This window comes from Peromyscus maniculatus, chromosome 23 (genome assembly GCF_049852395.1).
Source record: "Peromyscus maniculatus bairdii isolate BWxNUB_F1_BW_parent chromosome 23, HU_Pman_BW_mat_3.1, whole genome shotgun sequence".
NCBI classification, from domain to species: domain Eukaryota; kingdom Metazoa; phylum Chordata; class Mammalia; order Rodentia; family Cricetidae; genus Peromyscus; species Peromyscus maniculatus.
Window position 1 is genome coordinate 3,127,476 of NC_134874.1, and position 12,366 is coordinate 3,139,841.

Genomic DNA, 12,366 nt, shown 5'->3' on the forward strand with positions numbered 1-12,366 from the left:
AAAGAGCTGTGTAGAAACATCCACCCACACTGGCTCTGTGGATGTCAGGCTGGAGGGTGTCACAGACCACACGGGCCCAGCATGTCCAGACCCAAAATGAGGAAATGTGGCAGCCAAGAGCAGCCACTGGGCAAGGTACATCTGCCCTGTGTTCCGGCCTGACCGAGTCCCAGGGGACCGTCTTCCCAGGGGTACCAGGTTTCAAACAAGTTTCTGCTGTGGGATGTTCTGTATGGCAAATGTGTTGTTCTGATTGGTTAGTAAATAAAGCACTGATGGCCAGTAGTCAGGCAGGAGGAAGTATAGGCGGGACAAGGAGGAGAAGAATACTGGGAAGTGGAAGGTTGAGTCAGAGACACTGTCAGCCACCACCATGACAAGCCACCTGTGAAGATGCCGGTAAGCCACGAGCCACGTGGCAAGGTATAGATTTATAGAAATGGGTTAATTTAAGCTATAAGAACAGTTAGCAAGAAGCCTGCCATGGCCATACAGTTTGTAAGCAATATAAGTCTCTGTGTGCTTACTTGGTTGGGTCTGAGCGGCTGTGGGACTGGCGGGTGACAAGATTTGTCCTGACTGTGGGCCAGGCAGGAAAACTCTAGCTACAAGTTTCCTGAAAACGAAAGAAACTCTTGCACTTCACATGTGTGTTACACATTATACATAAGACAGGAGGAGGCCTCGGAGCTGTCATGCACTGACTAGAGAAACCCAGAAAGCCAACAGCCGCCTTGAAGACAGGAGCAGATTGGCCCGTGGAGGGACAGGCGCTAAGGGCCCACCACAGCTTCCTTACACCACAGAAGCATCCCGCACCCTAGGAGGCTGCAGCTCCTCCAACATCCAGTGTCTTTTCCCACCAGCCCTTCCCCAGCACCATCCCAGTGCTTCCCAACGTCCACAGATGCTGCTGCAGACATTAGAAAGCACACATTTCCCCACACCTGTTTTGCCCCACAAAGGGCACATCCTACCTACCCAGGCCAGCCCAGGGGCCAGCAGGTAAGCTCCACACACCATATCTGCACACTGTATTTACACACCGCATTCACCACACATCTGGCCTCCACACACTAAGACCTCAGCACACTCTTCTCCCACTTGCCGATTCTCCACAGGACATTCCTCGGCCACTTGCCCTCCAGCTTCAGCTGGCTGGACCTTGCTGTGCCTTCAGGACTTAAAGCAAGTCTTAAATGGAGCAGTAACTCCCATCAGTGACCCCCTCAGAGGCCCAGGGAACCCTCCATGTCCTCTTATCTCCCTACAATAGGTTCTTAACTTTCCCAAGGCCTCATTTCAGGACCTGGAATCACCAAGGAGGCAAGTCTCCAGGCACACCTGTGAGAGGTTATCTTGAGTTAAAGACCTGCCCACTGTGGGTGACACCATTCCCTACACTAGGGTCCTGGGCTGTAGGAGTGAGAGACAGCCTGCATTTATCACTCTCTGCTTCCTGCTGGAGGATGTCATGTGATCGGCTGTCATGTGATCAGCTTCAGGCGCCCCCTGCATTGACTTCCCCACCATGATGGACTACGCCTTGAACTGTGAACCAGAGTAAAACCCTCTCTCCCTGTCTTAGGGTTTTTATTGCTGTGGAGAGACACCATGACCACGGCAACTCTTATAAAGGAGAACACTTCATTGGGGCTGGATTACAGTTTCAGAGGTTTAGTTCGTCATCATCATGGCGGGAAGCATGGTGGTGTGCAGGTTAGACATGGTGCTGGAGAAGGAGTTGAGAGTTCTACATACTGATCTGCAGGCAGCAGGATGTGAACTGAACTAGGTGTAGCTTGAGCACAGGAAACCTCAAAGTCCCTCCCCCACCCCCATGACATACTTCCTCCAACAAAGCCACACCTACTCCAACAAAGCCACACCTCCTAATAGTGCCACTCCCAATGAGCTTATGGAGGCCAGTCACATTCAAACTACCACACTCCCCTGAGCGCTTTTGTTAGAGTATTTTATCACGGTCACCAGGAAAGGAACAAAGGCTCAGGCTGCCTTCAAACTCATGTCTGAGTCCACCTCCTGAGTGCAGGGACTGTGGGCATACATCACCACTCAGGGTTGGAAGTCTTCATGCCAGCCATTGAAGACCTACATGAGTGCCCCTCACGGCAGCCTGGCAGACTGTCCCACGGGGCACCATGACTGAGGTGACAGTTGTGTGAGCCCCGGCCCAGTATGAGCAATGCATGTGGTCTCTCTCGGCTCCTTCTCCACTTCCTGGAGTGGTGGGCAGACCTCCTCATGTCTCCTTGTCCACACGGCACAGCCTTTGGAACTGACAGCTAGGACCACGTTCAGGGAGTCGCCCCACCCCCTTGGGTGAGCAGCTTTTCTGCTTCTGTCTCCCTCTCACCCACCAGGTCAGACTCACGTGAGGACAGGGGTTCACCCTTCTTTGCTCTGGGCCCCCTGGCTAGGGCCGACTGGGAAGCCGTGGTGAGTTCTAGAGGGAGGGAAGTATGGAGGTGGACACAGGCCACAGAAAGAATCTGGAAGGCCCTGACGCAGGGACTTTCCACTGAGATGACCCTGTGACTTCAGCTCAGGAAGGGCAAGTCCCTGTGGAGGCGTGGAGGGGGGCAGGCAGGGATGATCCACTACGCCGCAGGGTCCCGAATGTGCTGTTGAGGCTGCTTCATCCAGCGGCCCGGGGACCCATTTGCAAGAAACCCACATTCGATATTTATCAGCTGGACAGCATCGTGTTTGCTGGAAGCTTCCAACTGCCAAAAGGCCTGTGGGGAATCATTTTAATAAAGTGGGCAATTGTTTTAGAAGGCATGAAAATTTCAGCTTGCAAGTCCAGAGATGAGGATATTTGAGCCAAGTCACCTCCTGAACACTCAGCCCTGAGCGGAGCAGAGATTCCACATTGGGAATTCAAACCCTTCACCAGTTGTCTCAAGGAACAACACACACACACACACACACACACACACACACACACACACACACACACACACCAACAAAAATCCACATTCTCCACATAAGTACCAGTGAATGCTTCAGAAAACAAGGGTTGTAGGCAATTCAACAAAGTGACTGGCACTGTCCCTTAGATTTGAAAAAACCCCAGGGACCCAAATCCTGAGGTGTCCAAGGCCCTCACATAAGATGTCCCTCCTGTATGGAACCTGGACCCATGTACCCATACGGTTCCCATCTTCCCGCTATAAGAAATAGATTGTGAGCCCCGAGGTCTGTGGTGGCGCACGCCTTTAATCCCCCCCTCCCCCTGCACTCAGGTGGCAGAGGCAGACAGATCTCTGGAGGTCTGAGGCCAGCCTGGTCTACAGAGCGAGTTCCAGGACAGCCAGGGCTGTGACACACAGAGAAACCCTGTCTCAAAGAGAAAAAGAAGAAATGGGTTGTGGTGTCCCTTTGCAGCGTGAGATGCGCTTGGAGTTCTTTAGGGTGACTGGTAAGCAAGAGTGCCGAGTCCCTCCTGACCCTTATCTCAGAACCCCGAAAGCTGGAGCATCACAGGCAGTTGGCTGCGTGACTGAGCCCAGAGGGGAAAAAAGGGCAATCTCAAGCCCAGAATTATTCATTAGATCAGGCTTTGCATCCTAGGCCAATAGGATGGGAATTTGGGTGGCAGTCAAGTCCCGGGGAGAGAGAACAAGATTTTCTTGAGGCCAGTTGGGGGTGGGGAATTCTTTAAAAACCACCCTCTTGGGCCAAATCAGCATGCCAGCCCTTTGTGCCTTCTCTGTGCTGACGGCACTTTCTGCAGGATGGCCTGGCGAAGACTGCTTTGCGGCCACTATCTTCTTGGATTTATTTTTATACAGTGAGGCTCTTTCTGTCCACACTTCTCTTATCCTCCCATCCTCCTAACCCCCACCATCCCATCACCCCACCATCCCATCCCCCCACCCTCCCGTCCCCATTGCTACCCCATCTTCCCACCCCTCATCATTCCGGACATGAAACACTGTGAAAAAACAGCAGTTCCACAGTCGCGTCCGGAGACTGTGGACCAGGGAAAGTGCTGCAGCGTGCGGCACAGGTGTGACTCACTTAGGCATGTCCTCAATCCGTAGCTTCCCCAGTCCACAGGGGGAGACACCGCTGTTGGGGACAAGGGCTGTTTTTTTAAACACAGAAGTGAGGGTGGGAGGTGAGCGCTCCTGAGGATGGAGGTGGGGACGTTTCTCTGGGAGGTGGGAGAAAGGAGGGGGGGGAACGAGGAGGGAGCAGAGGTGAACAGCGAGAGCAAACCCACGGAGGCTGTTTGGCTGGCCTGAGTCGTCACTGGTGAGTGGCCCGGTGAGCCAGGGAGTGAGCCTGGTGTGGCGTGGCGTGTCTGGACAGTTAGGAATGAAAGTTAAAACAGGCCCACCAGTGAGGAAGGTGCTGAGATGTCTTGGGGAGGGGATAATGGTGTAGGCTACAGCAACAGCAAGGAGAAGGACAGTGACAGGCAGGTGGCGAGGACAGATGTGTCAATCACCTGCCAGAACGTGGGGTCCTGAGTGGAGAACAGTAGACCCGTCAATACCCATAGGAAGCAGAGCAAGGAACCAGAGGTGTGAGTGCATGTGTGCACATACACCTGTGTGTGTGTGTGTGTGTGTGCACTACACTGCGTACATGTATATTATATGTACAGTCACTGGTGAGTGCTGTGCAGTCTCTGTGTGGAAGCGTGTTGTTGTGCTGCATACATGTGTGCACACTTTCCTGTACGTGTGCATGTTTTAGCAGTACTGAGTGCGTGTGTGGGTGCGCTGTGTGTTCTGGTGGCTGGGTGTGCATGTGGAGGTTCATGCAGGACTTCGTGCCTTGGAGGCCAGCGCTCTTCCAAACGAGCCTCCGCCTCGGCCCCTACAGATGGATGTGCTGTTTCCTAGTTTGGCTGTATATGGAGAGAGGAGGTGATAGCTGAGGTTAGCTCAGTGGCAGCAGAGGCAACATAAACAGCATGGCTCCCTAGGGAGTGAACCACAAGTAGAGCCGGAGGACGAGGCTACATCCCCAGCTTGGGCAGTGTTGCTCATGGGAGGGAGAAGTCTACCTTTAAAAAAAAAATGCCAGGTGATGGTGGCGCACGCCTTTAATCCCAGCACTCAGGAAGCAGAGGCAGGCGGATCTCTGTGAGTTCGAGGCCAGCCTGGGCTACAGAGCAAGATCCAGGACAGGCTCCAAAAGCTACACAGAGAAACCCTATCTCTTAAAAAAAAAAAAAAAAAAAATGCAGGTAGCTTTTCCAGCCTGTGAATCATGAGTCAAGAGCCCAGGGGTGTCCAAGTGTTGCATTGGGTCCAGTGATAAGGAGGCACAGGGTAGCAGATGTGTGACACACTAAAATGGACCTTCCCCGAATCTCCCTCTGAGCGGTGATGACGATGGCTGCTTCTAGAATTTGAGTAATAGCTTAGCAGGAAGACGAGCAAGTGTCCTTGGGAGACAAATACGGCCTTCCGTCCGTCCGTCGGCTTTCACCTCAGACCTCTGGTTCCCAGGGTGCAGAGGCTGTGGGATGGAGCAGATCCCCTATGTGACCCAAGCTGACAGAGTAGCTGCCAAGACCACCTTGACGTATCTAAAGAATGGCTTTCCTCTCTCCTCAGTGTCTCCCTCTGCACAGCTTCCTTACTGGAGGCAGAAACTGACCCAGGCTCCCCAGGGCTTGCCCGCCTGCTGCCCTCCAGCCCTTTCTACTGAAAATTCAATTAGCAGAGCTTAGCTGGGTGCTCATCTCCACTATCAGGAAGATCAAAGGGACCCTTAATGCTCCCCTCAGTGGAAGCCGCACAAGGCCAGTACCACTGATGCCGAATCAAAGTGGGACCCTAAGTCTTCCCTCTCCTGCGGTGGAAGGCGACTCTGAGCTAGAGTATGCTGTGCCGATGGAATGGGGAGGGGACCTGGGATGTCCGTCAGGACAGGGTCAGTCCAGGGAGAATGGGGGTGCAGGGTGGTCACAGGTAGAGATCCCACTCTAGGGCCGCATGCAGAATGCCGGGTTGCCACCAGGCAGAGGCCACCCAGCTGTCAATGTCTGGAGATTCTACATATCTATTTGGCTTTAAGGCATAAAACTTCAAAAACAACCTTTTGGTGGGCCGTAAAACAGACTGGTAGCTTTGGCAATGGAGACTGACGACAGCGAATCCTACACTGTTTTGTCTGTTGGTAGACAGGGTCTTGTGTAGCCCAAGCTAGCCTCAAACTCATTATGTAGTCAAGGATATCCTTGAACTTCTGCACCAAGTGCTGGGATTACAGGAGTACACCACCTCACCCAGTTTGTGCAGTGCTGAGGATTGAACCCAGGGCTTTGTGCATTAGAGGCAAGCATCCTACCACCGAACCACATGGCCAGTCCTGGTGTTATCTACAGCTTTTAGTGCTCCAGTGTTTCTGTGTGGTCATCACACTTTGTAGAGTAAGACCCAGGGTGAACCAAGTTCCTCTCCATCTCTAGGACAAGCTCTGTGAAATGTTCTCTCTTCCAAAGCCTGGGATGAGATGGTGGTCTCCATTTTGCCCACATGTTCTCCCCCACCCCCAATCAGGAAATAGACCCTCTTGTTATCAAAGCTTATGGGAAGCCTGATTCTTATACCTGGGCACCAAGAATCAAATACAATTTGTGAATTCTTTCTACACAAATGTTACTTTAAACCATGCTAAAAACAATTGAGAGAAACACTAAAAAATAATTAATAAGTAAAATGAAAAAATAAAAACAATAAAGAAAGAAGTAAAACCCATTATTCAGACAGGTTATAGACTAACCTAAGGAATTCACACACACACACCCTTACATGCAAACACACTTACATGTATACATATACCACAAGTGTACACACACACACACACACATTCAAACCATACATAAACCACTGGCGCACGCGCACACACACACACACACACACACACACACACGGGAGCATGAACACACACAGAGACACACATATACACACACCAGTGCACACATACAGACAGACAAACACACACACACATGAATCACAGAGGCACACACAGGTACACGCATACACAGAGAGACATACACACAGGCACACACACACACACACACACACACACACAGTTGCACGCACACAGACACGAGCCCACCTTACAGGAACTACTAACCTAGTTTGGACCCCAGGAGTTAGCTGTAGAACACATTGTTTTTCCGAATCCCACAGTGAGCCATCAGAAGGAAACCAGCTCCAGCTCCCCACGGTGGAAGAGGTTTCCTGGCTGAGGAATCAACTCACTGAAAAGCACCAGACTGGAAAAGACGGCGCTGCCCCGAGCAGCAGCCGCAGCAGCCGCAGCAGAGGCTGTTCACTCACAGGGTCAGAACGGTGGCTCCCTGCAGCGCAGATTCAAGGCTCTCTATCCCAGACCCAGAGGCAACTGGAAAGCGATTATTAAAAAACCTCCCACAGAAATGCAAAGGGTCTAGAATAGCCCCCAAGCAACCCTAAAACAAACAGACAGAAAATGGTGGAGACTTTTATTTCCCGGTTCCAAACCTCGCTCTAAAGCCAGGGAGGGGCATGAACGCTGGCCTAAGCCGACGCAGGGGTAAACAAAGTCAGAAGCCACACTAAGCCAGTTCCACAGTTAATTTTCAGCAGCAATTATCAGAGACAATCCAGTGGGGAAAATAAAATGTCATGCATGAAAGAGGGGGAGGGGCAGGTGAGAGGGCTCAGCTGATAAAACCGGACTGCAGCCAAGCCTGACAGCCCAAGTTCAATCCCCAGAACCCACACAGCAGAAGGAGAGAACTGACTCCTGAACAAAAGTTGTCCTTTGACCTCTCACGTGAGTCAGGTGCACGCCACACACAAATAAATAAATGTAAAATAACTTATACAAGTAAACTAACCTCACTAATTTAGTTCTGCATACCACAGATTAAAAAACTTACCCTACAAAGCCAAACGCTAAACGTAGGAGGAGAAAAAAAAACTGAAACTTTTAGAAGAAAGTTATTATGAACCCATTGGGCAAACACATCTTAGCTCTGACTCTGAGCTATGATCAAAGAGAACATGTACAAACTGGACCTTGTTAATATTAAAACCCCTTGGTTTCAAACGCCACCAGTGAAATGGGAAACAAGGCATTGACTACGAGAGCACATTCCCAAACATGTCTTGGACAATGACAAAGGTCACCCCATTCTAAAGGGGAAGATATTTAAATAGACATCTCTCCAAAGACCATCTAGAAATGGCTGACTTATACAAACGCCCTCAGTACTGTTAACTGTGAGGGAAATGAGGAATAGAACCCACAACGGGATGGCTGCGGCAGACGGAGAGCAGCCGGGGCAGGCGCTGAAGACTCGGGGACCCGGAGCCCCCATCAGGTCTGGGCATCAGTGCAGCCGCTTTAGAAGGGAGTCCGGTCCTTTCTTTAAAAGTTTAAGGTGAATGTACCACACAACCTAACAACCCTACTCTTGGGTGTACATCTAAGGACACACAGAGAGATATAGACAGACAGACAGACAGACAGAGACAAAGACAGAGAGAGAGAGATTTGTAAATATTCACAGGTCACAGCAACTTTGTTCAGAAAGGACAAAAAGTAGAGACAATCCAGCGGTCTACCAACTCCCAAATAAACGGATACACAAAGTGTGGTAAAGTCCATGCATACCACCGAAAGAGAATGAAATGCTAACATATGCAACAGCAGACGAAATAAATGCAATAAATGCGAGCCTCACTGTCAGTGAAAGTGGCCAGACCAGAGAGACCACAGGCTCCATGCAGGGCGAGCCTCCCTCTAGGAGACAGTCCAAAAGCTCAGGCACAGAAAGCAAGCCTTATGCTTCGGGATGCGTTCCCGAGAACGGGGGTGGCTACGAGTGAGGGTGGAGGGGTCCCCCTGCGGCACAGAAGTGTCCATCCAGTGTGAACAGGAGAAACCTCCTGAGTGACGTCACCGTCTCCCTCGCTCCCTCGGAGAGCGGCGGCTCTGGGAACCGCCCTTCTTTACCTGCCGGGGAGGAGCGAGCCATCCTCACGCTCCCCCCCTGGTTGTGGTATTACACTCTGACTCGGGACAAACGCCCACCAACGACCTTAAAGCTTAAACTGCCTGTTTCCAAATAACTCATTCCCACGACGCGTTTCAGGGGTGGGGAGGGGATATGCAGAGGTGAAGCGAACTGCTAACCACCGGGCTCCCTCCGTCCCCTCTTCAGCTCTACAGGGTACACAGCACCAAGGGCTCTATGCAGAGGCCCCCGTGACATCACCAGACCTCGCCGCTGCCATGACAGTACCAGACGAAGAGAAGCAGAACTCACCGATTTTCTGATTGAAAATCTTGTCAAAGGTTATTTCGTTTCTTTCTGCAAGATACTTCTGCATCACGCTCCGGATACTGCAAGAAAAGAGTGGCTGTTAGGGCGTGGGTGCACAGTGCCCTGAAGATGCTCCAATGTTCCCGCACGAGTGGCACTGTTTGAGGAAGCTTAGGGACATTCTGGAGATGGGACCTGGCTGGAGGAAGTGGGTTGCTAGGAGCATCACGTACTGCCTGATCTTGGGTTTTTTGTTTGATTTTTGTTTTGTTTGCTTCTTTGTCTTTTTTGTTTTGTTTTGGGGTGTTTTTTGTTTGTTTGTTTGTTTGTTTGTTTGTTTGTTTGTTTTTACCCAGATGTGAGCAAGCAGCCTCGGACTCCAGCATCCGCAGCTACAAGGCTCTCTTGATGCTATGCCTTCCTGGCCACGGCAGACTGAACCCTTGTCTGAGTCAGGGTTACTACGGCTATGATGGAACACCATGATCATCAAAAGCAAGTTGGGAAGTAAAGGATTGATCTGGCTAATGCGTCCACATCATAGTTGTGGTGATTTGAGTAAGAATGGACCCCCGCAGACTCGTAGTTGAGTGATTGGGGGTGGCACTATGAGATGTGGCCTTTCTGGAGGAAGCGTGTCACTGGGAGTGGGCTTTGAGGTTTCAGGAGCTCAGGCCAGGCCTGGTCTCTGTCTCTCTGTCTCTGTCTCTGTCTCTCTGCATCTCTCTCCCTCCTTCCTCCTCTCTCTCTCTCTCTCTCTCTCTCTCTCTCTCTCTCTCTCTCTCTCTCTCTCTCATGCCTGAGGATCCAGATGTAGAACTCTCGGCTCCTTCTCCGGCACCATGTCTGCCTGTACGCCATGTTTCCCTCCATGACAATGATGGGCTAAACCTCTGAACCTGTAAGCCAGCCAGGGCAGGAACCTGGAGGCAGGAGCTGATGCAGAGGCCATGGAGGGTGCTGCTTACTGGCTTGCTCCCCATGGCTTGCTCAGCCTGGTTTCTTATAGAACCCAGGACCTCCAGCCCATGGATGGTCCCACCCACAATGGGCTGGGCCTGCCCCCATCCATCACTAATTAAGAAAATGCCCTGCAGCTGGATCTTAGGGAGGCATCTTCCAGACGGAGTTTCCTCCTAGCTTGTTTCAAGCTGACATAAAACCGGCCAGCACAACCCTCAAACTATAAACCAGCATAAACCCTTCCTCTCTCTTGGGGTGCATTTGGTCACAGAGACCCAATAACTAAGGCGGAGGACGGCTCTTAGGCCTGCTGTTTGCAGAGGAATTTGGAAGAGTTTGGACCTAGGGACGAGGGAAGCCCTAAATTGCTATTAGCAGAACTTAATGGGCCATTCCAGGAGATGTTCACAAGGCCGGAATGCCCCCAAACACGAAGACAGTGGCCACACCCAGCAGGTCCATGGGGACAAGAGCTGCCCTGGGGGCCAGGCCAGTAACCATCGGCATTACATTCTGGCAAACAGTGTGGCTGCCTTCTTCCTGTGTCCCTAAAACCTGAGGGAGGCTGGAATGAAATGGGGTGAGGAATAGAGGCCACCTCAGGGTAGCGTGGCATCCAGGCCAGGGTATGGCTATTGCTCGAGCTTCTTCAGCTTAGTGACAGAGAGCAGAAAGATGAGCATGTGAGAGATGAGCAGTCCATCAAGGAACCAGCAGGAATGTGAGCGAAGCTGCGGTTAATGGTAGGTCGCCTTGCTCACCCCTGATGTGAGGGGAGGGGCTTGGTCCTGCCTCAACTAAGTGTACCAGGCTTTGCTGACTCCCCATGGGAGGCTTTACCTTTTGGAAGAGGGGATGGGGGTGGGGGGAGGGTGGGAGGGAGCAGGAGGAGGGATGAGAAGGGGACCTGTGGTTGGTATGTAAAAATGAATAAACAAAAGTTTTAAATAAAAAAAAAAAAGTTGCTCAGGGGATGTTGAAAAGTCAGGGCCTTGTAATTGTGATTAATTAAAAACAAAAAACAAAAAACAAAAAAACAGACCCAGAGCTGGGACAGTAGGAAGGACCTCGTTTACCAGGGTGTTGCAATATGAGGGGCGTGGCTGAGCAAAGACTCCCACCCCGACCCCTACACCCAGGCACCCAAGGAGGGTGCTTTCTCATTTTCAGCCACAGAGGGAAGCTGTGGTCCACAGGGTCGGGGTAGGGGGTGGGAGGTGGGATGGGGATGAGGTGGAGTGGGTGGGGGAGGGGTGGGGGGTAGCGGGCCACCTCTCAGATGGAACAGAATGTGCGACCATCCTCACGGTGCTGGTTTTCCGAGAGTGAGGACCCATGGAGGCTCGCACTTCGGTTCCAGAAAGCTGCTGAACCCTGGCCATGCAGACGGAGCAGGGTCACGGTCCCTACAGGGAACTTCTGAGAAGGTGAAAGCCTAAGATGCACTGGGAGATCCCGGAGACAGAGGGTGTCAGACCAAGCTACAGGCACCTAGTAGATGGGGCCCAAGAGCGCAGTCAGTCACAGGGACCACAGGCAACAGAGCTGAGGGTGTGGATGCCCAAATCGGTTGGAGCCCACATGATGCCACCAAGAGCCCCCGGATCCTGGACCTGGGGCTGTGGGATTCTGCTCTGCTGGTTGGATGTTTGATCTTTCCTCTCCAGGAGTTGATCACCCCCACCCACTTTGGGAATGGGAGTATTTACTCCACACATGTATGTTGGAAGTAAGAAACATATTTTTACTGTTACATGGACTTACAGTTAGGGGTTTGTCTTTAGTCCAGGAAGAGACTTTGGAGTTTTGGGTTTTGTTTTGTTTTGTGACAGGGTCCTAGAATTCTCTGTGTACATCAGGCTGGCCCTGAACTCACAGAGATCCCCCTGCCTCTGCCTCCCAAGTACTTTGGTTAAAGGTGTGCGCCACCCAGGTCAGGCTGAGACTTTGTCCTTCTGAAAACAGGGTGGGAACAAGAAGACTTTTGAAGTGAGACCGGACACAGCGGCACCATGAGATAGCCGCGAAGCCTACGGGGGCCCAGGGAGAAAGTTATGCTTTGGTGTGAAATGTCCCCCACAGGATCATGTCTTTGA

The 12,366-nt window shown here is 51.6% G+C and overlaps 1 protein-coding gene across 1 annotated transcript in view; it reads right to left on the reverse strand.

The window, feature by feature from the left end:
* Positions 1 to 12,366, reverse strand: part of Grk3 (G protein-coupled receptor kinase 3) — a 97,074-nt gene that overhangs the window by 63,064 nt on the left and 21,644 nt on the right. The window contains exon 2 of the mRNA XM_076560973.1: positions 9,311 to 9,387. Coding sequence (XP_076417088.1) covers positions 9,311 to 9,387 — 77 coding nt within the window. The remainder of the gene's footprint in view (positions 1 to 9,310; positions 9,388 to 12,366) is intronic.